Source organism: Dipteris shenzhenensis, chromosome 7 (genome assembly GCF_047967505.1).
Source record: "Dipteris shenzhenensis isolate YYH24624 ecotype China chromosome 7, Dip_SZ_1.0, whole genome shotgun sequence".
In the NCBI taxonomy this organism is placed as follows: domain Eukaryota; kingdom Viridiplantae; phylum Streptophyta; class Polypodiopsida; order Gleicheniales; family Dipteridaceae; genus Dipteris; species Dipteris shenzhenensis.
Genome location: NC_141602.1, coordinates 33,144,440 through 33,171,582, shown reverse-complemented (window position 1 = coordinate 33,171,582; position 27,143 = coordinate 33,144,440). Strand labels below are relative to the sequence as shown.

The window sequence follows — 27,143 nt, the reverse complement described above, 5'->3', positions numbered from 1 at the left end:
TTGGTAGAAATCCAACCACAGCTTCCAAGTATCCCATGCTACTTTGTTTAGCACATATCTCTATGCTACAATGTGCTAGTACATCAATATGTGAAAGAGGTTTCAGCATACAAAATATAATCAAGGACAAGCTTCGGAATTCTCTGAAATCAAGGAGCATGGATACGCTTATGCGTGTGCATATCGAAGGGCCACCTCTTGAAGATTATGATTTTGATGCTACCATTGATTTGTGGAAAAGAGGTACAAAAACTAGTAGGCATATCTATGGCGAAAGTACAAGGTATGCCTTTTATTTGTTTGTCATGTATAAGTAATTTTAGTATGATTGTATATGTAATTTAATAACTTTGGTTGATTTCTTTTTTGGATGTAGGGTTAGCGGGATTCAAAGAGGTTGAAGGTATTTTTATAAGTTTCAATCGTTAGGTAGATTTTGTATGTTGAAATCAATATTTATGTCTCTTAGTCGTCTCTTTTAAGTAAGAGATAGTATGATCGTTTCTCCATGGTTTAATTGCAGATTTTTTGTTGGGAGGTACTTTTAGTGTTTTTTTTTGCGGCATTATCTATGGGAGATACTATTTTGAGACCAACATTTTAAAGAGAATCCATCTATGGTAGTGTGTGAATCTAATTTAATACTTTAATAAAGTTTTTTCATGATGCTGAATTGCATTATATGGGATTTTTTGTGATTTGCAGGTTTGGGCTTATTCAAGGATCACCCAAAAGATTACTTATATATATTTATTTACTCATTTGAGACCAAAACTTTGAGACCAATATTTTATTTAGTAAAAATTTATATTTGATGTTCTTTAAGGCTTTGTGGAAGTAAATGCCTTTTTAAAAAGCCTTCATATGAGTGAATACCTTTAAATTGCCGGTTGGAAAGTATTTACCCCTTTATGGGACCCGGTTGAAAAAATACCGGCTACTCTAGAATGCTATGCTTATTTTGTCGTTGAAAAAAATATTTTGTGTGAGCACTGGATGGTTCTCCCACCCGCCGAGTCTGAGTGGATGGTGATATGTTTGAATCGCAGACCCTATTGCACGTTGGAATCTCCCATGCGAGCCAATCGGGTCTCATCGAACCTCTCGTAATTGGTCATGCAGTCACGCATGGGGGACATGTGTCAAGTCACACCTGAGTCGACGTACCACTTGTTATCCGGCTCTATTTAGACTTTGCATGCATCGTCCGCTGTCGTTACGTTGCCTTTGATTGGTCTGTTTGAAGCCTCTGGGTCGGCCAGCTTGATTGGACAATTTCGGACATAATGGCCAAGTGTCCCACAGCCAAAGCACCTCACTATGCTGACATCTCTCCTACGTGGCTGCTCTAAAATATTGAAGCGCTTCGTTGCATTTGCCTTGCAATTGTTAAGTACGCGGATTCACCTTCTTCTTTCATCTTTCCTTTGCGCATCTCCTCTTCAAAGTTCAAACAGCCTCGTTACTGACAGTGACAACAAGTGTATCATACTCTGGTGGGAGACTATTGAGTAGGGCAGAGACTTGATCCTCTGAGTCGATCGGTGGCCCAATTGCAGGGAGTTCCTCGATGAGGCCTCTGATTCTCTCTACGTGCTTCAGTGCCGTGTCGCCAAACTTCATTCGAGCGCTCATGAGTTGCATCTTGAGCTGCCGTCAGCTCATGGGAGACTTCCTTTCATTGATAGTCACCAGCTTGCTCCAAATCTCATGGGCAGTCTTGCATGGCTCAATCTGTCGAGCCGGTCTGTCCTCCAGAGCTCTGCATAGTGCTGACATGGCTTTGCCGTCCTTGTCAATCACGGACTCCTCTTCCTTAGTTAGCTCCGTCTCTATTCCCTGGTCGTCGCTTGCGCCCCCTGTGGGAACTTTGGTCTTTCTAGTGGTCACATCCCAGTAGCCACATTTGTGCAGGTACATTTCCATGCGCCACTTTCACATTTGGAAGTCGGTTCCATGGAATGCGTTCACTCCCTTTCGCTCGATGACAGTAGTGGTGGTTGCCACCACAGCACTCCCTACACTCGGGTTAGTCACGATCGGGCCAGTTACGTTGCTGTTTTCAGCATTTCTAGCCATTCTCGCTAGCTAGGTCCTTCTACAGGATCTCACGCTCTCACTCCCTCAGGTTGGCTCTGATACCATGAAGAAAACAAAAGACTAAACAATAAGAGATACACACAAAGCACACAAACTTTATTCATAACCATGGATATATATACAACGGGAGAGATAGGACTCACCCTTCAAATCTGTGGTGGCGAGTGGCGCACTCTCATTATTCCTGGAGTCAAATGCAGGTCGCCAAACTAACCTGTCAACCTAACAAATCTACCATCCTAAATCAACGGATTATTTGATGACACCACAGATGATATCACCTTTTTACATCACATTGCGCTTTGTCACATGTGGTTCTCCATGCTTAGAAGCTTTCCTCATTCTTCTCGCTATTTCTTCGATTCACCCTTTCAAACTCTCTTATAGAAATCAGAGATCGCATACAATTGTGTATTGATTAATTGTGTAATCGTGTATATAGTTGTAGATCGTGTCTTTTCATCCGAGAGACTTGTTGATTCATATCACTCGCGTGTGTGTGTGTGAATGTTACTAAGACTTACGTCTTACTTCATATACTCCCCCTTCATATAAGTCTCCCCCTTAAGATAAGTCTCATGGGTACAATAGAGTATGAAAGTGAGTGTGTGATTCCACGAGTCTTCAAGTTGAAGGTGAGTCTCCAATTATGATTGTGTATGAATATAATTCAATTCAACCAGGCTTGTATTAGCAACAACATTATCATTTTGGTCTTCATCTTTGTTCTAGCTTCATATGGCACTTCAACTTGCATCTTCATTTTCATTTCTTGAGCTTGTCCACCATTCCTCCCCCTCAAGTGAAAGAAATGGAGAGAGTTGACAATTCCAACCTTGTTTAGATTTGCATGTTGGTTGTTTGCATCTTCATTGACATCATTTCTATTCATACGTTCATTCAAAAAATTTAAGATTTTTTTAAAGCAATAAGCTTGAAGATATATTTTACATAATTATATTTTTAATATTTTTAAAATGTTTTCAATATGGAGAGAGAGAGAGAGAGAGAGAGATTTTAAAGATAACAAAAATAATTCAAGAGAATCTCTTGAACGTGGAGAGAGAGAGAGAGAGAGAGAGAGAGAGAGAGAGAGAGAGATTTAAGATACTTTTGAGTAGTCATTTTTACATATTTTAGCTTTACTCATCATGCATGGAGGTGGGTTAATGGGTCATGCATCGGAGATTTAAGTAAAAGAGAGAAGGGTCTATAGTGCATTCATAATGGTGTTTGTATAGGTTATTCTTGAAACTCAAGAGAAGGGCTATTGAAGTTTTGGATTAAAACAACAAACTTTCAACAATAAAATTTCAAGCACAAACGTTTCCTTTTAATGAGTATAAAAAATCTCCCTTGGTAGGGAGTTTAAGTTTTTGGTGAATGCAAATTTGGGCTCCCTATTTTGTTACTTTTTTCAGCAAAGTAGCCTTTTTGGCCCAATATTAAGTTGTGTGTTCATATGCATTCCAAGGAGCTATGTAGGGTAAAAGGAACAACAGAATTGAGATTAGGGAGAAGGAAGAATTCTTTTACATTTGCACAATGTTTGGGTAGGAATTTATTTTTTGTTTTAGGGGAACACTCATACACATTTGTAAGGTTAGATAATGGTGATTGGAGAAAAAATTATTATGTTAGAAATAGAGAGAGGGAATGCTATTTCAAAGTACGTGTGTGGTAATGTTAGAGCATTCACTTGGTTTAAGTGCACAATTTAGGAAATTACACTTCCATTTAATCATTTAAAAGCAATGAGAGAGCTTGAGAGTTGTCTTCACGCCATTCTTCATGTGTGTTTGGGTCATGATTGTCATTAGGATCCTCATCTTCCATTGTATCTTTCTCTAGGTCATCTTTACGTTCTTTATCATCTGATTTGTTCGCAGCATGGAACAGAACTGGAGGGTTATTGAGGCGTTGATTATCTACATCGTTGTTTTCAATATTCCATCGTGATCTAAACACAGCCACCACTTCATTGATGTATCTTGTCAGATGTTTGCTATAGATTGTGATGTATTCATCAAGGCTTGAACCATCGATAGGGTGGTTGGATTGTCCTTTCGTTGACTGGAGGTTTCCATCAACCTCTTCTCCAATTGTAGGCAGTCCTTTGTTTGACGCTCCTCTATTAGGCAAGAGACAACCTTCTTATTTGTTGTTTCTGTCTTTGGAGAGCACCTGGTCTTTTTTGTCTAACTCTTTCGGGTTTGTGCCCGTGAGTACGTCTACAATTTGGTGTTGCAAATCGCCATGACTTTGGCCCATCATTTGGGGCATGCATTTCATTTCTTGCATCTCTGTTGTGTTGCCCTTTTGGTAAGAACTACAGAGCGTTGTCTGCATGGCTTTGACCATGTTTACATCTTCTGTAGGCTTTGATTTTCCCAGACTGTTGTCACAATCTTGCCCTTTCGTTGAGGGCTGGAGCTAGATTGTATGTTCTAACGTCACTGTTTCTTGGAGGAGTTTGAGGATTCCATGTTGTTTTGGATAGCGTGACTAGGTTGTTGGACCCATGCCAGGCTCTGAATACCATATAGAAATCAAAGATCGTATACAATTGTGTAATGGTGTATACATCGAGATATAGTTGTAGATTGTGTCATTTCATTTGAGAGCCATGTTGATTCATATCACCTCTTCAGTGTGCGTGTGTGTGTGTGTGTGTGTGTGTGTGAATGTTACTAAGACTTACCTCTTACTTCTTATATATATATATCTCTCTCTCTTATGCAATCGTCAAGAAGCTTCAATCACTCGGGGCATTCACTATGCGAAAACCCCCTATATCATGTGCGTTCAAAAAAAGGTCTTTTAATTACCCCTTATACCCCCTCTTTATGTGTATTTTTTGTAACTCCTTAAGAAAATAAAACCCCTTCTGTTGAACTCACGTGCTACCTTACATATTGTGTGGTGAAATCCCCGAGTTCAAAATCAATAAAACGAATCATCATGTATGTTATTCGTAATGGGCTCCTTCAATGCTCACCTATCACCAAGTAATCATATGTACAAGCCGTCCCCAAAAAAAGATGCCAATGAAAATTGAGCATTCAATTGATTTATTCAAACAAGTTAGTAGCCTAAGTGGGTTTGGCTTATGTAGCGTCTATGGCTAACTTTAGATGCCTCAATCTGTTCAAGGACTTAAGCATTTTTTTGTCCCATTTCGACCCTCCATTGCAAAATGATGATCACGTTGTCAAACCCCTTCATTAATGCAGATGCCAAGAAATGTTAAACTTCAAGAGTTAGTGAGAGGCAATTCAAATGTCAAACTTGTGCATAAAAAGCTAAGAGGCATCATCCTCTCAAACATCCACCCTCTAACATGTGCCCATGATTGTTCCTCCATGTTGCCACCTACCTTTTTTTTCTAGTTGACATGCATAATAGAGCACCCAAATATGTCCCTCCAAGTGAAGAGAATTCAAAAATTTTTAAGGGAGGAGTGAATAGATCCAGAAAGGAAAGGGGAGGGGTAAAGAGGTAGGGATTAATGAGGATGTCCTTTTATTTATAAGAAGAGGGTCTCGTCACCTCTTTATGATGGTACAAATTCAAAACTCTGTTACTTATTACGGCTTGCTTTCACAACACCATATAGCCTAGTGGTCAAATCTCCCTTTGCATGTTATTTCTTTGTCCTTCGCTTTATTGGGATACTCCACCTTTATACCTAAGAAATAAGTGAATATGTCAATTGAAACATAAAGACCTTTTCGATTATCTCCCCTCGGATTAAGCTATGGAATAATTTGTTGAGATTAAGGACCTTTAGAATAGGTATATGACAAGTATAGATGAGCAAACTATTCAATAAATTAGGCAAGATCCAAATTAATCCTCCAAATCGAAGGTATTAGTCAAGAAGGTAGTTGGGATATGAGAAAATATGAGAGGGGTAAAAGACTAAGGCTTAATTAATGGGCTAAGAAGCAATATTAATGAAGAGGGATTGTATATTAATGATCCCCACATTTATATGAAACCAACTCATGAGTACTTGCGAAACCAACTCATGAGTACACACCACTACTTGAATCCCACAAAGGATACTTATCTATTTCCAATGTGTACGAATTAATGGGAGACTGTGTATGGTACAAAGGATCATTATAACTTTGAAAATGGATCTCATTGAATGAGTATTTAGGTAATGATTAATCGATCTCAACTTATTTTTAATATTATTGGAGTTAGAGTAGCTTAGGTACTAATGTAAGGGAGAGATAAGAGGCAAAGATGGAGAGAGGTACTTTGCTCTCCATATAATCTATGGCTTTGAATTACAAAAGAAAACTAGGAAATTTTATCTTTCTTTTGATTAAAAAGGGGCTATGGGTTAAGCATGGGATAAGAAGTATCCGGATGTCAAGCAGAGATCGTATTGTGCCCAATAATGTCAATTGCTTGGGTACGAAGGTATAGATGGATGTTTTACTTCACAAGGTATGGGATCAGATGGAGAGAGAATGGCATTGAGGATCTGATGTAATTCTAGCGAACACAACATTTGGCAACTCTAAATATGTGATGGTGTGGCTCTAAATAATGTTATGATCAAGATTAGACCATCTAGTTCCAGCCATCATATTGGTGGATATGGGCCATCGTGGTGGAGGACATGATCTACCCTAGAGTGGATTATGGCAGACCACCATGCTAGTTTGAATTACATACTAGCATGAATGTAATGATGAATCAAGCTCCACCTCGGCATTAGAGATTTGAAGTGGCATAAATGTGATGATGAAGTGAAATCCATCCAAGGATAGGAGATCTAAATTGATGGCTCAATTTTTAATTGGTGATGGAAATTAAACTCTAACTAGGTAAAGATGGCATCATTGTTCAATTCCGTGACCATCCAAGAAGTACTAATTAAGAATCATCATAATGTTTTTCTTGCAAAAAGAAGCAAAATGTGTCAAATCGATGACCATGGGATGAAATCCAACTCTTGATTTTCCTATGGGTTTACTATTGTGTTGCATGCTACCCTTCCTAAAAAATTTATACATTGCTAACAAAAACAAGCGTAGTACATTCTTAAAGCCACTTCATCCAAAAACCATGGTAGTATCAAACTATGGAATGCACAAAACCATGCATGTAACTAAAGAAAGCACAGTGGCATGCATAAAAACACGTCATGCAATAGGGAACACCATGGTGGTTGACTTGGGCCATTGGGTTAGTGGACATGTGCCAAGCCTGAATTGTCTTCCTTAATGCACCACTAATAACTATTGCTAGTAGATCCATAGGATGGAAATGTATGTTCCTATCCCGGAACCTGAAAGGTGTTTTATTAAGTTTCTATACTCATTTTGTTTCAAGCATGTATATGATATACTCATTATACTATTTGGGTCCCTTCCACAATGTACAGAAATCCTTTTTATTTGGAGAAACTCTCATGTTACTCTACCACAATAATTAGTGATGGCTTCCTCATGTAGATTATGTCTCCTTTTCTTGCTTTCTATTGTTTATGCTAATGCCATGCTGCATCCAGAAGTATAATCCCCATACTCCCTAACTCGGTACAGATACATGATGATCTGAAAGGCAACATCTAGCTATAATGGGATGACCCAAACTCAATCTGAATGATCTAGTGAGGAACAGATGGCTTACCGCGAATCACCCGCGATAGCATGAGAACCTGTAGAGCTGCTCCACACGAGATATCGGACAAGTCTGGCCCCTAGCAAGGACTGCCATACATCCCTACTGGGCGGACCAAGGAGTCAAAAAGCAACCCCTTGGTCCGTGGATCCTGAAAGTGCGAGCAAAAGCACTGCCTCCCTAGTCTGGTCAATGAAGCATATCCCCTGCCCAGGCGGCCTGCATCACGGGTCTCATAGTGAAAATGGGTCCGGAGAAGACAACCCCAAGATATGTGTATGATGAACTATCTCAACAGGTAACTCATCAAACGTAAATTGCTCCTGATGCATGATGGCTCAGGATGTATTAATGATCATAACCTTGGTTTTACTAAGGTTGACCTTCAAATCAAGACTCACAAAAACTATCATGCGACAAGGTGTCTCTAGAGCCCCTTTGCTAAGAAAGACAAAAGTGCCACGTCATCTACATACAGCAATATCCGGATCAACGTGCCAGTAAGAGAGCATCCATTCCCCCTGTGTCTGCATCATCGTCTCGAGCTCGTCAATGTAGAGGCCAAACAGGGTAGGTGATTTAGGACACCCTTGTTTGATCCCATTAGTACTCATGATCTCGTATGTCCACCCAGACCCTTCCCAGACTCTGCTTGAGATTCTCTTGTAAAGTGCCATGATAGCCCAAATGATCTCCTAGTCATACCCAAAACTTGTAGGTGCCGAAGGAGACGGACTCTCGGAACCGTATCAAATGCTTTGTGAAAATCAACAAAGCCATAGTAAACCCTCTGCTTCCGTACCCTCGCCTCCTTGATGATACACCTGAGCGTGATAATGTGATCCATGGTCCCATGATCGCGCCGGAATCCAACCTGTCCTGTTGCCTTAAGTCCTTGACATTCTGCAAATCGGCTGACCTTGGAATCAAGCACTGATGCATAAATCTTGGACATGACATGCCCAATCATAATGGTCCTGTAATTCTCCAGGCTCATGGGATTCTTGTGGATGGGTGCGATAGTGTTAATGGTCCAGGTGCGTGGAAACCCCAAACAAACCGCTTCATTAAATAGCTTCGCTAAGACCGGGGCTAGGAGGTTAACCCCATATGCAATGAACTCAGTGCCCCTCATGACCCTTCACTCGACCATTATGAAGTTTCATTATGGCATCCTTCACTCCCCCCTTAGTGAAGAGGGTGCAGAATGTGGGGCGTGGCATATGTAAGAGGTCAGGGACCGTCGGCTGATTTGGGATAGTGTGCGTGGATAGTTATACCAGACTTGAGTGTCAGTGAGTGGTGAGGGGGACCGTCCCTCTAGAAATCTCCGTCAAAAGTCCTTAGAGTTGTTACTAAACAAAATGTTCAGTAGTTCCTCCTCGTTCTGGCGAATGAAATCCAGTTTCTTTTTGCGTACCATATGTTAAAGTTATGGCAAGAAAAAGAAACGTAAAACATCAATTAGCCACGGGGGAAGGGAGACCATAGAGGTGAACAAGGCTTGGAATTTGTAGATAGATCTTTTTTTCGGGTTGCCATATGGGGCCCACGTGCTGCTTCATGAGGGCCAAACAACGAAAAATTCCTTTAGGCCGCCTTGTGTGTATGTACATATGTATATATGCATGCATGTATGTATGTATAAGTATATGTACATGTCTACAAGGACATTCAAATACCTATATTTGGATCAAGAAGGTGAGCTTCGTTACAAACTGTAGAAAAGAAGGATGAATCACCATGTGCCAAATGTTAAAATTGTGGCAAGGAAAAGGAACATAAAACATCAGTTAACCACGGGAGAAGTAAGACCATAGAGGTGAACAAGGCTTGCAATTTGTAGATAGATCTTTTACTTGTGTTGCCATATGGAGGCCACATGCTATTTCATGAGGGCCAAATAACAAAAGCATTCCTTAGGCTATCTTGCATAAAATTCCCCATGTATGTATGTATGTGTATATGTATATGTACATGCATGTGAAATGTGAATGTGTACATGTATATGTATATGTATATGGCTGAGAGGGACAAATAGTGCATGAGGCTGGGAGGGGCAGACAACATGTGAAGCTGGGAGAGACGGACAGTATATGTATATGTACGTGCATGTGAAATTTGAATGTGTACATGTATATGTATATGGCTGAGAGGGGCAAATAGTGTATGAGGCTGGGAGGGGCAGACAACATGCGAAGCTGGGAGAGACAGACAGCGCTCGAGGCTGGGAGATTTGAGGGGAATGGAGAGAGAGCTGTGGCGGGTTACAGTTCTTGCCAAAACTTCCAGCACCCCTCTTTTGCATTGTCGGGGGAGGAGGGGACTATACTAATCGCTTTGTTATTTTACATTTGAGGGGGGGGTATATCAAATCTGTAATAAGTAATTTTGGGTTCTATTTTTTAGAACAATGGACATCACTGCTTCAAGATCCTACTACTTTTATCCACAAATGATAAGGTCATTCTCATACTTCATAGAAGTCATTTATATGCAAGCCTTGACTGATGTTACTTGTTTGAGACAAAAGAGGGAAACTTGGTTTCGTTTATCATGGCTGAGTGTGTTACTGTCAATCATGATGAAATATGGGTTGTCAAGATAAGGTTGGTTGACTAATCAGTCTGTCCACTGGTTAGACAGCACTTATACATGTAGGTTCATACCATGTTCATATCTATGCTAGTTAGATAACACGTTGACCTCTCAATAGCCCAATATTGGGACACTATAGGAATTGCCCTAAGCTATATCGATGATCCTCCTTTCTAGATTTTTGAACAGCCCATTGATGGGCTTTGCCCCAGCTATCAATGATTCCTTCTTTCTACACTTTCGTGTGGCCCACTGAGTTTCATCAGACTCTGCAATATACTTTTCATCTTATATTGCATTCTTCCATATTGTTATTGTGCACACACAAGGCTCCACTTTGCTCGCCGGGCTGGTACAACAAATACAACCTTCAGGAAAACATTCCCTAGTGTTATAAAGGCCAAAAAGATCTTTAAGTTGCAGTAATATGGTCATATTTTACAACAATTGTATCAATCCAGCATGGTCTTCATTCAAATGATTTATGGAAGGTATAATTGAACCATTGTTCCTCTGTGTAAAATACCTCTGTCCAACCATCCATATTGTTTTCATATTATAATTCACATTCTTCCATATTTTCATCGTGCACACACAAGGCTCCACTCTGCTCGCCTAACTGGTACAAAAAATACAACCTTCAGGACAACATTCCCTGGCCTTATAAAGGCCAAAAAGATTCCAAGTTGCAGTAATAAACAGTTGTGCCCATCCAGCATGGTCTTCATTTAAACGATTTATAGAAGGAAGATTTAAAAAACATCCTTCATGTACATCACTGTAATATCTCTGTCAAACTATCCATATTGTTTTTTCATCATTCTGATCATCCTGAAATTGATAAGCTATTTGGGTTATCACAAGCTTCAGTAAAAACAAGATGTGTTCCACACAATCACATGATGTTCCTCTTGTCAGAAAGTGAAAGCCCATTATTGTCCTCAGCCATGGATTGGAGAGTGTCATTAAGGATTTATCATTTATTACTCGGGTACCTTGATTGTAATAATGGAACACACAATAATAAAGATTCAAAGATGACAATGAATTATGAACAGGTGCGTACACCAATTCTTGCAGCGCCATATTTTGTACAGCCAGATGCTAACTGCTACTCCAAAGAAAGAAACTATTTGAACAAGTTCTTGCCTAGGCTTTTTCTCTTTCTTACTTTTCTGCTTGGCTGGTTTACAAAATACTGGAAATCTAAGAGTTGATGATCTGGATGGCAGGCTATGCATGGTGCCCCAGTATATATTGCAGAGACCTGCCCTTCACAGATACGTGGGACTATGATTTCATTGAAGGAAGTCATGATTGTGTGTGGAATGCTGGTGAGTTCAAACTCTTTCGTCCATCTATCTAACATGAGGAAAATATGGATACCACTGCAGTCACTGATTTCATATCTGTGATCCATATTTCCAGCTTGGATATATTGTAGGGTACATAGAAGTTGATGCTGTCGGTGGTTGGCGGATTATGTATATTATTGGAGCCCCGCTTGCTTTAATAATGAGCATCGGGATGTGGTGGCTTCCCTCATCACCACGCTGGCTCCTGTTGTGTTCATGTGAAGGCAGAGGTAGCCCTCAACAATCACAGCAATATGCTGCCAATGCTGTCCGTCGACTGAGAGGAAGTCAAACAGATGAAGTTTTGATTGAGGCAGAAGTGGAAGAGACACTCCAATCTTTGCAATCAATGTATGCAGAAAAAGATAAAGCAACTTTACTCGAGATTTTCCAAGGCAAAAGCTTGAAAGCTCTCATGATTGGTGTTGGACTTGTTTTCTTCCAACAGGTGTGCAAGGCTCATTGACTGTGACCATTCTTGCGCACACAAAGAGCCTCAAGGCTCTCAAGTTTGAAATAAAAAACATTATCTTCAAGATTGAATCACTTGCTGATATTAGCATGGAATGCTTCCCTTTTTTTCCAGTTTACAGGTCAACCAAGTGTGCTTTATTATGCAGCTACAGTCTTTGAGGTATGCGTTGCTTGATTTTCAGAAGATGCTACACATAGAAAGTCCATTGGCATGGTAGTTTTGTACATTTGCATACTCACGACATACGAACCACAGGCCTGATCTTTTGTACTGTTGAACGTAGCATTCATTGAAACAAGTCCAAGTTTGCATTCTCATCTGCAAGTCTAATACTTCGCTGAATTTTCTCAGAGTGCAGGATTTTCAGCTGCATCTAATGCAACTTTAGTTTCTGTTATCCTTACTGCTTTCAAGGTCAGTTTCAAGTATACCCAGCTCAAATTTTTTTTGTTCCTATACTTTGCTGCCCGTGTTTACAAGACACAGTCATGCACGTCATAGCTATAAAACAGTACAAAGATGTCCATTATTAAATTTCACCCTTTCATGAAAGAGATCAAGAATAAAGGAGGAAAAGGTTGAGAAGAACTTCAGATGTTGTCCGTTTGTAATTCTGTTCTATGCTGTTCATGTGAGGAGATAATATTATTATTAAAAATTACAAGCACAAGCATCCGGAAATTAATTTGTGGGTACAAGCCATGTACCTTTTAGGCAGTATGCAACCTTGCTCACATAGTTCAAAAACTGCACATGCCATTAGGATATCATGAGAATGGGCTGGAAGGGGTTTTTTTTCGCACCTTCAGTGTTATTTTGTGACCAAGCTGGACACTCAGTGATCATCATGTCACATTGCCACTTTGTGGCCATAGTCATTGCTGATTTTGACTTGTCCTGAAGGTTCAGCCTTAATTATGAGCCTAATCAGTCGGTCTTGTTGTCAACACTATCATTTTACAAAAGTCCACCAAGTGAGAGCATATGCTTACCTTCATGACAGTAGTTCATGATCATAGGCTGCTATTCAACAGGACCATCAATACAATCAAGAAGTCCGCCTGAACTTGAGCCTCCATCAGAAGAAAGATCGTGATAGCTGACCAGAACAGTTGTCAGTCAAGGCAGATGAGCTCCCAAAAAGTGAAACGGAATATTTTTGTATTTCCTGTCTACCCACCTCTCCAAAGCAAATCATGGTTTTGATTTCATAAACATAGGATCATTTTGGAAAAGTTCAATCAGAGCTTGAAACTTTCGAAGGATTGAGGACTAGGATAAAGGCATCTAGAAATATGTATAAAATCATGATGATAGACCTGCCCCAAGCTACTTCATAAGTGCTCACAAGGGTACAAATTACATCGTTGATTCAATGTGTAGATAGCTAAGTACAGCAACAAAGGAGTATCACCTTCGAAGCCACAAATCCATAAATTTTCCTATGAAAGTGAATCCTGTTCTTTTCATGTCTTTGCTCATATCCATTTGGCACTAGTTGCTTCAATTCTCTCCCCCATCCTTACCCCAACCTCCTTATCCAACACTTAGTTGGTTGCTTTAAACTATGATTCTAGACATTGGTACAAAATGCAAGGGTTGATGATAAGGTGATGGGATTTACTACATTGAGACTAGAGTGCATGAGGCCTAACTGTACTAGTGCATGAGGCCTAACTGTCTTGCATGTAGTAATCAAACACTCTGCATGCATGGACAAATTGCTATTGCTAGTTGTTTCCCACTGAGCCAACATGTATGATATGCCAATGGCTTGGATATTGAGTGGAAGTCATCAAATACACAAGAGATAATCACATCACCAACTTAGTCATATCAAGAGAAGGTTGATGAAGAACATCTAGCATTGCTAATAGATTCTCTAGAAGAGCAATAGCTCATACTTTCTACAAGAGAACTATGACCACCATTAGGTTGACAAATACTCAACAAGGAAAAGCTATCCAAGTTGAAATGACCAATTATTCCCTCATGACTACTATTATGACTACACAAACTTTGAGGTGAAGATGCGTGGACAAATTGCTATTGCCAGTTGTTTCCCACTGAGCCAACATGTATGGTATGCCAATGGCTTGGATATTGAGTGGAAGTCATCAAATACACAAGAAATAATCACACCACCAACTCAATCATATCAAGAGAAGGTCGGTGAAGAACATCTAGCATTGCCAATAGATTCTCTAGAAGAGCAATAGCTCATACTTTCTACGAGAGAACTTAATGGCAACCCTAAGAGCAGGTGCCAACAAAGCCAGCTGGTGGATTCATCCATCCATAGAAGATACCTACATGCCAAGCCTTGTAGAAAGCTCATGCCTTCCGGTGGTCTTCTTGGAGCCACTTCTTGCTCTCTAACCATATGTTGACGAGAGTTGCAGCTCAACATACCTGCTTCCTCCATCAGTAGGTGTTAGATTTAATTTCCAGCCACTTGCTCTTTCCAGATCTAACTCCACCAATGCAAGCAGGGGTCCTTTTTCTGACCTGGGCTGGCTCCCCGTACTGTCCAACGGGCCAAGCCCCTGAGACTAGACCCAGGATTACAAGAGGAACCGGCTTGATGATTGCCTTCCAAGACTTTGGTTTGATGCATGGCAGATCAATGGGCACTCCGACAAGGCAGCGAGGCAACAAGAACCTTCACGACCTCAAGTATTTCATCATCTGTAAAAGGGACCTCTAAATGACTCATTTTAGACTGGGTGCCAATCGAGGGATGTGGGTTTGCATTTCCTCTCGAGCCACCCTACTACTTGAGGCGTGAACTGCTCAAACTGGAACAACATATTGTAGGAAGAGATATCTTGGACTAATGGTTATGACCTGTTTCATCTTGTAAGCACTGGAGATGCTTTTCTGCTGGTCTAGGCCAATGGATTTGAAGAATGGCCTCGTCATCTTGTCACCCTAGACTCATCTGGTAGTGGTGGATCAGTACTTTGTCCATAGTCTATAGCTCGAGTTTAGCACACTCATAGTGGTTAGCAAGTCTGGTAGCTCCTCCCTCAGGCTCTCGATTGAGGTGATGTCCTGCCAAAGAGCTCCTTCTTACTCCAAAAGAACATGATGAGGGACGAGTGCCTAATCGTATAATGCTACGCTGTCTTTTAGATGGCCTCCACTGTCCACTTGGCGCGACCCTTCAAAGGAGGGAAAGCCTTTAGGGTCCAAAGAGGAAAGATGGCCTATCTTGCATCCTCCTCTTGGTAGAGGTCTGGAATCTTCCTCTCCGCAGAGTAGGTCTGTCAGGGCTGCTCGAATTGGAGAACACAAGGAGAGTGGTTTGACATTGTCTACCTACCAACAAACCAATGGCTCCTCCATCGTACGTGGGGCCAACCTCTCTAACAACCCGTTGTGTCGGAACCGCCCAAAGAAGAATCTGAGGCTTCACTACAATTTGTGAAACTATGGCTCTTTCCAAGATCTCTTCCTTCGATGGAAATTATTAGCTGCTCCATGGGCCGCTCACTACAAGAGGGATCTTTGCAAAGGTGGCCAAATCGAGCTTTCTACAGCAAATTCGAAAACCCAGAAGTCTACGTGTGGCAAGCAACCGGTAAGCTGAGGGTCCTATGTTGCTTGCAAGCTAGGGTCTATGATTCAAGATCCAGATCCTTAGGTCACCTAGTCTCACAATCATCGAAACTGCTCATCCTCCAATAAGCTCTCCCTATGTTGACAGGGAAAAATTAATTGGAATGCATATCCCGCCGCCCAGTCCCATTGCCAAGGACCAAACCTCCGAGCCTCTTCTAGGGAGAAAGCACTACACTTAGAAAACATACGCTCTTGGATAGTTTGTCAAATACTCTTTCCATGTAAGATCAAGCAAATCTAAATAGTTTCTCAAATAGACTTTCCATGTAAGAGTTATGCTAGCTTATGTGTTTTATTACTAGGGTGGAACTATATGATCTTGTGAATCCAATCCAATTTATTTCTTGAACATCACTCTAGGGGCCTCCACCACCATTTTTGGTCCAAAACATTTTGGGTCAAATTACTTTTGTTTTGAGCTGAAAATGGGAGTGGAGACTGCGTCTACAACCCTTTCTTTTGGGCCTAAAAATGGCAGTAGAGGCCCTAGCGTTGGGGGGTCTACAACCATATTTGGGTATAAAACAACAGTTGTAAACCCCCCAATGTCAACAATAGAGCATTCTATAACCATTTTTTGGTGCCTCCACCGCCATTTTTGGTCCAAAAATTTATTGGCCAATTTTTTATTTTGGCCCTCAAAAATATTTGGTCATGGGTGTCCCAAAATGGTTGTAGACCCCCAAAACGCCAGTGTTGGGGGGTTTATAGCCATTTTGGGCCCCCCACCACCATTTCTAAACCCCCGAAAAGAAAAAGTCGGCCAAAATTTTTTGGAGGGAAAAATGGCGATAGAGGCTAAAAAATGGTCTGTACACCCTTCAACGTCGGTGTTGGGGGTCTACAACTATTTTTTGACCTCAAAAATTTATATATATATATATATACAAAAAATGGGGTGTGGGCACCGACATTGGGTGTTTGCAACCATATTGCATTGGGGGGTCTATAGCCATTTTGGCCCCCCCACCGCCATTTTTAGACCCCCCAAAATAAAAAATCGGCCCAAATTTTTTGGAGGGAAAAATGGCGGTGGAGGCTCCAAAATGGTTTGTACACCCTCCAACGCTAGTGTTGGGGGGTCTACAACTATTTTTGGACCTCAAAATTTTATGTATATATATATTTTTGGGTACAAAAAATGGGTGAGGGCACCAACATTGGGTGTTTGCAACCATTTTTGGGCACTCATTGGGGGCTCTACTACCATTTTTAAGTCCTAACATTAAGAGCCCAAAATAGTGCTAGGGTTTCAACAATGGTTGCAAAGCTGAAACATCATACTAATAGCATTCAATTGCTAAGCACAATCCTTACATTTGAAGTGAAGCATTAAACCAAAGTCCTAACATTGGGTTTCAACAATGGTTGCAAAGCTGGAACATCATACTAATAGCATTCAATTGCTAAAAGCACAATCCTTACATTTGAAGTGAAGCATTAAACCATTCTAGTATTTGAATGTAACATCATTTTTCCATCATTAGATGAAATTTGAAATATTTGAGTTTCTTGCCATACCATTGTCGAGCATAACCATAGTTCCCAGAAACGCTGGCACCCGAAACGCCGTTTTGAAGTGAAGCATTAAACCATTCAAGTATTTAAATGTAACGTCATTTTTCCATCATTAGATGAAATTTGAAATATTTGAGTTTCTTGCCATACCATTGTCGAGCATCACCATAGTTTCGAGAAACGGCGTTACTGGGCACCCGAAACGGTTCGCCATTTTCGAAACCAGAAATGGCATTTCGGGCAGGGCATGTTTTTTTATGTTGTTTTTTTGGTTTTGTTTTTGTGTAGTGCCTTTGGAGCCTAGCCAAGGAAACGTACATATAGAGCAGCAATGTAAGAGCTTGTAGACACCAATGCCCAGCTATAGAAGCAAAAGTACCAACACACACACACCACATACACTCCCACCTCAACCACCAAGTAAGATCCCCATTGGTGGGTAGGGCAGTTTTTGCTCTTCCTCTTGAGCCTCTCCTCTTCTCCTATCATCTTACAACCCCCCCCTCAGCCCACTACCCCTCCTCCTTGCTCTCCTCAGTCCTTGCCCTCTCCTCTCCTCCTTGCTCTCCTCAACCCTTCTCCTTGCTCTCCTCAGCCCTTGCCCTCTCCTCTCCTCCTTGTTGTCCTCTCAGGCCTTGTTGTATGATATATGTGTTAATAATATATATAATATATTTTATTAACCTTAAAAACCGAAACACTGTTTCCACCGTTTCTTTTGGTGACCAAAACAAGGAAACACCGTTTCCTGCCCGTTTCCATTTCCCTATTTTTGAAACTCGTGGGAGCTATGCTATAAGCAACGTATTGACCTCTACCATCAATAGCAAATGGCTTGCATTATCACGTAACAAGGCTATTCAATTGTTAAACATAATTTCAAGCATAGTCCTAGCATTTGGAGCATTGTTTTTAACATTTTTCATTCAACTATAGAGCTCAATTTTAAGCAATGTGTTAACTGCTATCATCCACAAAAATGACCTTCATTGCTCAAAGATGAATTTGCTCAAGAATTTTGCTCGAGAAATGGACATCCTCAGTCCAAACCCTTGCAGAACGACTTTAATAGGTGGGTTTAGGCTTTTGGATGAAGGAAGAAAGGCATTATGCAGCAAAGAATGCTAGGATGTGAGCTTGAAGGAGACAAGAAGGAAGAGACCAGGCTTGTGGGTGAGCCATAGTTGTACCGATATACAAGAAGGAGATAGAGAAGCCCACATAGGTGTGGCCTCTCTTGATAGACTCTTGACAGAGAGGAGTTTTTAGATACGCTGATTTCAGATGCTCAAGTGTATGAGATAGCTTTGGGCCCCAAAAGGCCTTTCATAGTGTACTCAGTGATGTAGAACTAGCTCCCTCTCCTTGCCCTTCCTATCCCATCACATCTCCTTGCCCCTTCTATCCCATCACCTCTCCTTGCCCTTAGACCTCAACTCATCTTGCTCCTTCCTCTCACCCTTCCCTCCCCTCTTGTGGCTAGATTACTCTATCATCACTTTGACTACCTATCCTCTGTCCAAGGTCGACTTAACCCCACCTCTATGTTTTCTTCACTCTTTTGGCTAGCCTATTGGAGCCTCCTTCATAGCCCTCTCCCTTGCTCCCCTTGCCTTTTTGTGTGACAATTCGAGTGCACCTCAACCCAACCCTTGGGCTCACTTTCCCTCAGATCCCTTAGTGACTTAAATGACCTCTTCCCCTTTAAGAAAATGTGACCCAAGCGCCACCAATACGTGGCCTCTCTCAGCAAATTTTTGGACGGGGCCTTGTAATATATGGCTGCCTTTCAAAGGCTGCAAAATCATCAGTATGATCTCTAAGACAAGAGGGTAAGCCTCTGGACCCCACCATTAGGGCAGTTAGGGGTGTAGCCTGCCCGCGCAGGGGTTTTAACTTTGAAGCCTCAAGGAATGGAGAAGTAGACATTGAAAATCTGTGATTTGCTGATGAAAACCAAGATGATGCTCATTGTTGGTGTAGCACGATAAAGGCCTTTTGATGAACAAGCTTTAATCTTTTCACCAAAATACTTCATTGCCTTTTTTGTGTCCTCTATAATGGCTGCAGTCATTAGTCTCCCTAGGTGAGGCTGTTGAAAGCCAGATTGTTTCTTTGTCTCCAAACATGCGCAATGACGTGTCTTCTGATCAACTGCCAGATCTTGTACATGGGGTCAGTCATCTTGCATCTGTCTCCTAGCAGTGCCATTTTAAAACCTTAGTTATATCTCAAAAAACTTAGCAAGCTTTGCTCGGAGAATACATTTTCTCATAAAATTTTGCTCAGTAAACGGTCTATCTCGGACCTAAGGGGAACTTGTGCAGGGTGAGGCTACAGTCTGCTCCTATAGGGACGGTGGGTCCTATCACTTCTTTGCTTTGGCGGAGGGCAACCTTGAACCAACCATCGCCAAAAAGGTATTGCTTTTTGCACCTTGGGAAATGACTGCCTCTTGTTGTTCCTCCTACTCGTAGAAGGGCATCCAAAGAATCGAGAACGAGCCTTGGTTAGATGGCCCCATTGCCCGGTGTCCTGGTAAGCCTGATACCTTCACACATTGGCAGAACACAGCTTTGTTCAATGTCTCTAACATCACCTCCTCAAAAAGGGACTCGGGTCCTGCATAAACAAGTAAATCTTTGGTATGCTGTCATTAGGACTGTGCAGAAGCATGCTCCAATAGAAGAGAGAACGGTTCTTACTGACCTTGGAACTGTAGTGTGATCGGGAAGCTGGTTACATAATGGGTCGAGTTCAGATTGTACACCATTCAATCATGGGTACCTAGGGATGAAGAAAACCAACAACTGCGTAATCTCGGGTGACAGAAGTTGGAGAAGGAAGGACCCCTCCCGTAAAATGATACTTCTTGAATGTCAAGCACTAGGCCTGCCTGAACCCTGTGTAGGACTTGGTGTCGAGTAGGCATGAAGCAAACAATGCTTCCTACTACTGCTCGTACTACGTTGGTCCTGTTGAACCTGCTGTTTGTCTTTGGGAAAAATGAAATCTGAATGGTGGAATCTTGATCTTGTCGAGAAGTCAACCGGGCCACCCAGAACCACTTGGCAAGGTCTGGTCTCCCAATGACAGCTCTTACGTGCCACAATTTTCACTTGTCAAGATATGCCCCACACTATTCTCCTTCTAACGTGAAGGTCAGGAAATGCAAGGACACACTGCAAGAGTTAATAAGCCACCTTCTGGAACTGGGATCTCAAAAAGACACAAGTCCAATGCGATATACTCTGCCAACTGTTCAAGGAACAGAAAAAGAGTTATCAGTGAATGAAGCTAGGCCAAGCTGCCGATCAGTCCATTGCTTTATACAGTTCTATTACCGACATGTGAGGTATTCGTTTTACCTTCGGTCCTTGAAGTTGTCTTACTGCTGTCTTGTTAAGGTATCAAAGAGAGACAGAATTATATGTGGGATGTATGGGTTTAGTTTTGTACTTTGAAGCAGCCTGGTACCTTCACATACTTGAGTGGGAATTGTTTAAAGATTGATCTTTTTAATAGTCAGATTGTAGTGCATTGGCAGGTCTTTATGACACTACTTGCAGTGTGGAAAGTAGATAAGTTTGGTCGACGCCCAATCTTACTGACAGGTGCAATAGGCCTTGTAAGTCTTCCTCTCTATCTCTCGTCCTGTTAAGGTTATATTTCTAGTTTAGCATGTTCATTCACAACCTGATTGCCTTCTGAGAATTTCTGTATCACATTTAAAATACTTTCTTGGTCCTTGTGCTGAGCTGCCTTTTGCATATTAAGTTTCTTTTTTTGAGTGATTTAACCAAACGACAAGGTGATGATGTTATAAAGACTTCAAACTGTATATGCAAATGAACTGTGTACTATTGTACAAAGTGGAATGAACTTTTTACTCTTCCATGCAGACTGTTTCAGTCTAAAACATTGAATGACCTTCGACTCTTCCATGCAGGCTATTTCAGTCTTCATGCTGGCAATCTATTATGCATATGCTGAAGGTGTTCCTGCTCTTGCAGTTATAGCTCTCTTTCTTTACGTCGGTTGCTATCAGGTGAGAACCTCCAATTTGTTGTTGTATGGTAGCTCGTTTTGAAACTCCTAACTGTGTGCTTCAACAAACATCTCTCATAACGAAATGAGGAAGCTAGAGCTTGTATCACATATTGGGATGGACCTTAACAACTGTCCAACAATCCCATCAGACCCTGATTTAGCTGTCCTCTCCCTGGTGACTGCATTACCAGCCTTGCAGATACTCTAGTGTGAGAAGTCAACATGGTCAATTAAAATGAATGCACAATACCTTGCTGTGCATCCCATGAATATTTCTTCGATAAAAAGTTCATATCATAGCTGTTAAGTATAGTCCTGGAAAGGGCAAATTTGAAAAAAAGTTTGAGCCAAAACACAGCCATACAACTCAGCCCAAGGAGGGGAATGCAAGCAGTTCAAGCAAAAATCAGAAAAAGGGCAAATGCAACTATTGCAAGAAGCCAGGACATTACATCGCAGAGTGTCAGAAAATGATTGCCAATTAAAAGAAAAGGCAAAGGGACAGCTCTAGCAGTAATTTTGTTGCTCCCACTGAAACTCGTGCTTCAGATGCACATGGTAAAGCTCATCTTGCCCAAGGTGATAGAGATTTTGTGTTTGCTGCATTTAATGAGAAGATGGATGCCATGGGGGATTTGAATGCTGTAAATCAATCAAGGGATGCTTCTCTTGTTGCAAGTGATACATGGTATATCGATAGTGGTGCTACTAAGCACATGACTCCTTGCCAGGAGTGGTTTGAGAGCATCACACCTGTTCATGGCAGATAGGTTACATGTGCCAATGATGCTTCTCAAGACATCATCGAAGTTGGGCACATTCCCATTCAGCTTGATAATGGGAAAGTTAAGTATATTTGAGATGTTTGGTATGTTCCAGATTTGAGGCAAAATTTTAAACATTGCCCATGATCAACATATGTTGGTCGAATTTCAGGATAACCAATACAGGATCACGGATCCAAAGAAAGGGTATGAGGTTGTAGCAACATGCACATATGACAGAGGCTTATACAAGCTTGATGCTTAGCCTTATAATCTGAAGGTATTAGCTGTAGCAAACACTTCCCAGGCTGATTTATGGCATGCCAGGTTTGGACATGTCCATCACAGGGCATTGTCATACTTGTACAACAATAATATGACTCAGGGAATGCCAAAATTGCAGCAACCAGCAAATGAAGTGTGTGAGGGGTGTGCACTTGGCAAATTGCATCGCTTGCCATTCAGTAAACAAGGCAAGAATTGGGTCAAGGCAACCAAAGTGTTGCAGATAGTGCACAGTGATGTATGTGGCCCCATGACTATTCCCACGCATAGAGAAGTAAGGTACTTTGTGACCTTTATAGATGACTTCTCTAGGTTCACATGGCTTTTTCTCATGAAGGGAAAATCTGAGGTGTTCTATTGGTTTCAAGAGTTCAAAGCTATGGCTAAGAACCAAACCAATTCTAGAATTGGAACACTCAACTCAGATAGAGGGGGAGAGTACATGTCACATGCATTTCAGGGATTTTGAAGCAGCATGCGATTAAACATCGCTTGACATGCCTTTACACACCACAGCATAATCCACTCTCTGAGAGGAAGAATCGTACTTTCATGGAGATGAGGAGATGCGTGCTGAAATTCAAGAGAGTCTCAAAGGCTTTTTGGGGAGAAGCAGTTGTGACGACCACTTATATTTAGAATAGATGCCCTACCAAAGCTTTGGTTAATGTGACTCCATTTGAGGCTTTGTATGGCTTTAAGCCAAAGGTTAGTCATTTCAGAGTTTTTAGCTCAGTGGCATATGCTTTGGTTCCAGATGCACATCAGACAAAGCTTGATGACAAAAGTATCAAATGCATTTTCGTGGGGTATAGCACTCTAAGCAGGGGATTTAGGCTTTATAATCTCGCTACCAGGAAAGTAATAATCAGCAGAGATGTTCTCTTTGCTGAGAATGAGTGCATGCAGCCCGCTAGTGCAGACTTGCCACCATACGGTGACACCCCTTTGGACATCATCCAGTTTGAGGATGATGAGATGGAGTCTCTTGATGCTTCCCCTTCTACTTCTCATAGTTCAGATGGCTTGCCACATGTTGAGGATGGCTCTCCCTCAAATGTTTCAGATTTGCAGCCAATTGTTGAGAATAGACAGCCTAATGTTTGGAGACATTATCAACGTCATGAGGCTACTAAAGATGTTGATGCAGGCCCGAGTGGTACAACAGAGAAATCTATTCCACATTGGGCAAGGTTGACCGTTCAAGATGCTAAGGATCAGCCTACTTTGGGGGAAACCAGGGCCAGCACTCAGAAAAATAAGAAAAAGGTCAATTTTGCTTTGATGACCTCAGTGATGGAAGCTGAAAATGAGCCTCAGAGCTTCAAGGATGCTCAGCATAATCTGGCATGGCAGAAAGCTATGGAAGCTGAGATTAAATCCATTGAGAAGAATGCCACATGGGACTTGGTTGATGCGCCCATTGGGAAAAATGTGGTTGGCACGAAATGGATTTATAAGGTGACATACCATTCAAATGGCACAGTTGAGAAATACAAAGCCCGTTTGGTTGCCAAGGGGTATGCACAAGAGGAGGGGATAGATTATGAGGAGACTTTTGCTCTAGTGGCCAAGATGACCACCATTCTTTCTATCATCTCTCTTGCTGCGTTTTATGGTTGGTTAGTGTACCAGATGGATGTCAAGACCGCTTTCCTCAATGGAGATTGTAAAGGGGAGGTCTATATGCATCAGCCCCAAGGTTTTGAGGTGAAGGGACAAGAGCACAAGGTATGCAAGCTCAGGAAGGCTCTATATGGGCTGAAGCAAGCACCTCGTGCGTGGTATCAGAAGATACATCAGTTTTTGCTGTCCTAGGGCTTTGTAAACACTAGAGCCAAATCTGTATGTTCTGCAGCAAAAATCAGAATTGGTCATGTTGGTACTATATGTGGATGACATCATACTCACTGGCAGTGATTTGCAGCAAATTATAGCAGTGCAGTCCGCTTTATGTCACAACTTTGACATGACAGATTTGGGCCTATTGCATTAATGTCTTGGCATTGAGTTTTGGTAGACCCATGGTGGGATTTCTATGTCACAGACAAAGTATTCAAAGGGGTTGTTGCAGAAATTTAAAATAGAGAACTGTAAGCCTGTGGCTACTCCATTGGAAAAGGGACTCAAGCTGAGCAAGCATGATACTGTTGAAAAGTTTGATGGTGCTTTGTACAGGCAGTTGGTTGGCAGTTTGATATATCTATGCTCCACACGGCCTGATATTGCCTACTCCACAGGGCTTTTGAGCCAGTTCATGCATTGTCCCACGATCACACATTGGAATGCAGCAAAAAGGGTTCTTAGATATGTCCATGACATTCTCTCTCTTGGCTTGCATTATGCTTCAGATTGTGATCTAGAGCTGAGTGGTTTCATTGACTCAGATTGGTCAGGGGACATTGACGACAGACGGTCCACTACTGGCTATTGCTTCTCATTGGGTTCAGCCTGTATCTCATGGCTCAGTAAGAAGCAAGAGCGAGTCTCTCTTTCCTCCAGTGAAGCAGAGTACAAAGCTGCAAATTCAGCCACTATGGAGTTAATGTGGTTAAGGAAGCTTTTGCATGACTTGCATCATGCACAGGATGGCGAAGCAAACTCTATCTTCTGTGACAGCCAGAGTTGCATTGCCATAGCCAACAATCCTGTCTTTCATGATCGCATGAAATACATTGAAAATCATTATCATTATGTACGGGATTGTATTTTAGATGGCTTCACTGATCTCATCTATTGTCCATTTGAGGACAATGTGGTGGATATCTTCACCAAAGTCTTGTCAGCACATCTTTTCTTTCGACATCGACATGGCTTGGGGATTAGAGACATTCTCACAATGTCAAGGGGGGTTGTGAAGTGATTCACAATGACATTGTTTCCATGTACTCCCATAGGTTGCATATCCATTTGGATGAATTTGTGCAACCATACTGTAGGGTACATCTGAGACGTTTCCAGGGTACTTTCAGCCATATCTTTGAGGTGGGATTTGTAAGACATTACAAAGATATGGTGTTGTAGGCATAAAGTCAACCCTATGGTTGACCAGTAGTACTTGGGTACTATATATACCAAGTACTTGTATTGTTTCATTTGAACATTTCTATTGGAGCTTTCTTGTGTGTGCACTCTTGCTCACTTGTGTTCATAACCTGTCTCCACTTTGTTCCTACAGTTCTTAGGTGACCCAAAGGTCATTAAAAGTGGGAAATTAATGGAAGCTTGGGCGATAGCATACCGAAGGTATGCTAGCAAAGGTTCATACAATGATGGTATTTTTTATTTCTTTAGGATAATCTAGTATATGTTTACTAAATGCCTTCTCTCCCCAATTGATACCTTATGTCCCTTTTGCTCTCAATGTCTAATATAGATCTCAATTGTCTAAGATGGATTAGGCATATGAAGATGCAAATAGTGTGAAATAGATACTCCAATAAATATGGACTAAATGCCTTCTCTTCCAATACCTGAGCCCCTTTGGGACACCAGATGGGGGCCATGTGTGGCCTGATGGCTAGACGGCTTCAGATAGAGTTGGCAAACCGCCAACTAGGCTACATGCAAGTGCGGGAAGGAATCCCTTGACTAACCGCACTGAGGGTAGATGGAGCATTTCCCAGGCCAGCCCACTCTCGGGTTGCGGGGCCCGTTTGGAGCCTCAGATGATCCTAGATGGCTCTGGGCCGAACGGATACCGTAGGTTAGTTGCTCTATTTTGCGCACCAGTTCTATTGTATGGTCGGTGGCCTATTTTGGGACCGACCCCCATTCGACCGTTTTGGGCGGACTGGGTCGGTCACCCAATTAAGCTTAACCGACTTCGACTAGTGGCTATATAAGAGCAAGCCCTTGAAGCCCATTTCATCACTAGCTACAGCAACCTTGATTCCTTAGCATCCAGCAGCCTCCGTCTTCTACTGTTTCAAGCACGCCATTGAAGCTTCTTTCATAGGAGCGCACGGTTGGGTTGCAACTTGTGTTGTCATACCTCAAGTTTTGCCACACAAGATTTTAAGGCACACACTGATATACATCTTTTCTAATATGTGGTGCAAATCTCACAACCTGTCCCAAAGTTCGTCCTAGAAGAGACAAATTTCCATGCTCTTTTGGATCTCCCAGCATGGTGGATTCTTGGTCAACACATATAGACCTTTGGCGTAGGCCTTGCGCGTCCAAGATGCCTTACAGCTTACTTTATCTGACTAACAAACATATGAACAAAGTGAACTTTTGAATACCTTTCGGATTGAATATGAATCACCATATAGAATAACTCCCTGAAACATTGGGTGTAATCGTGATCATTCCATGGCTATGTAGATAGCACATCAACTCATTTACGTAGTCCCACCATCACCCCTAAATATGGACCCAAAGGTTGCCCACAATGGAAGCAAGAGTGGTAGCCACTAAGTGACTGAAAGCTGCAGTAGCACTAGTACCTTTGTCCATGTTACTAAATATGCCAAAAAATGATGCTGACTACATGGCAAATAATTTGTATCTAACCTGCATCAAACAAAAGCAAGGCTTCCTTGTCTCCAATGTGACCCATGATTTCAAGAGCACCTGGGCTGTGGGGTCTAGGTTGATTTATCCAAAACTGATCCATTTTCTTTCTGAATTTGGTCTATCCCTAGCCCATTCCAATGCCTTGCCATTATTTCTTTTCATCCCAATCTTCAATGCAAGTGTAATGAAATCCTCTAGATGAAACAATGT

General features: G+C 41.6%; 1 protein-coding gene across 3 annotated transcripts in view; it reads left to right on the top strand.

Annotated features, from left to right (window-relative positions):
• The window catches only part of LOC147900245 (D-xylose-proton symporter-like 3, chloroplastic), a 93,500-nt gene that overhangs the window by 21,675 nt on the left and 44,682 nt on the right, over positions 1–27,143 (top strand). For all 3 annotated transcript variants that reach the window (XR_015541299.1, XM_087376841.1, XM_087376842.1), the window contains exons 7-12: positions 11,574–11,675; positions 11,770–12,144; positions 12,283–12,330; positions 12,523–12,585; positions 20,861–20,941; positions 21,263–21,361. Coding sequence is in view for 2 of the 3 variants with exons in the window: in XM_087376841.1 (XP_087232967.1) it covers positions 11,574–11,675; positions 11,770–12,144; positions 12,283–12,330; positions 12,523–12,585; positions 20,861–20,941; positions 21,263–21,361 (768 nt within the window). In the remaining variant the exon portion in view is untranslated. The remainder of the gene's footprint in view (positions 1–11,573; positions 11,676–11,769; positions 12,145–12,282; positions 12,331–12,522; positions 12,586–20,860; positions 20,942–21,262; positions 21,362–27,143) is intronic.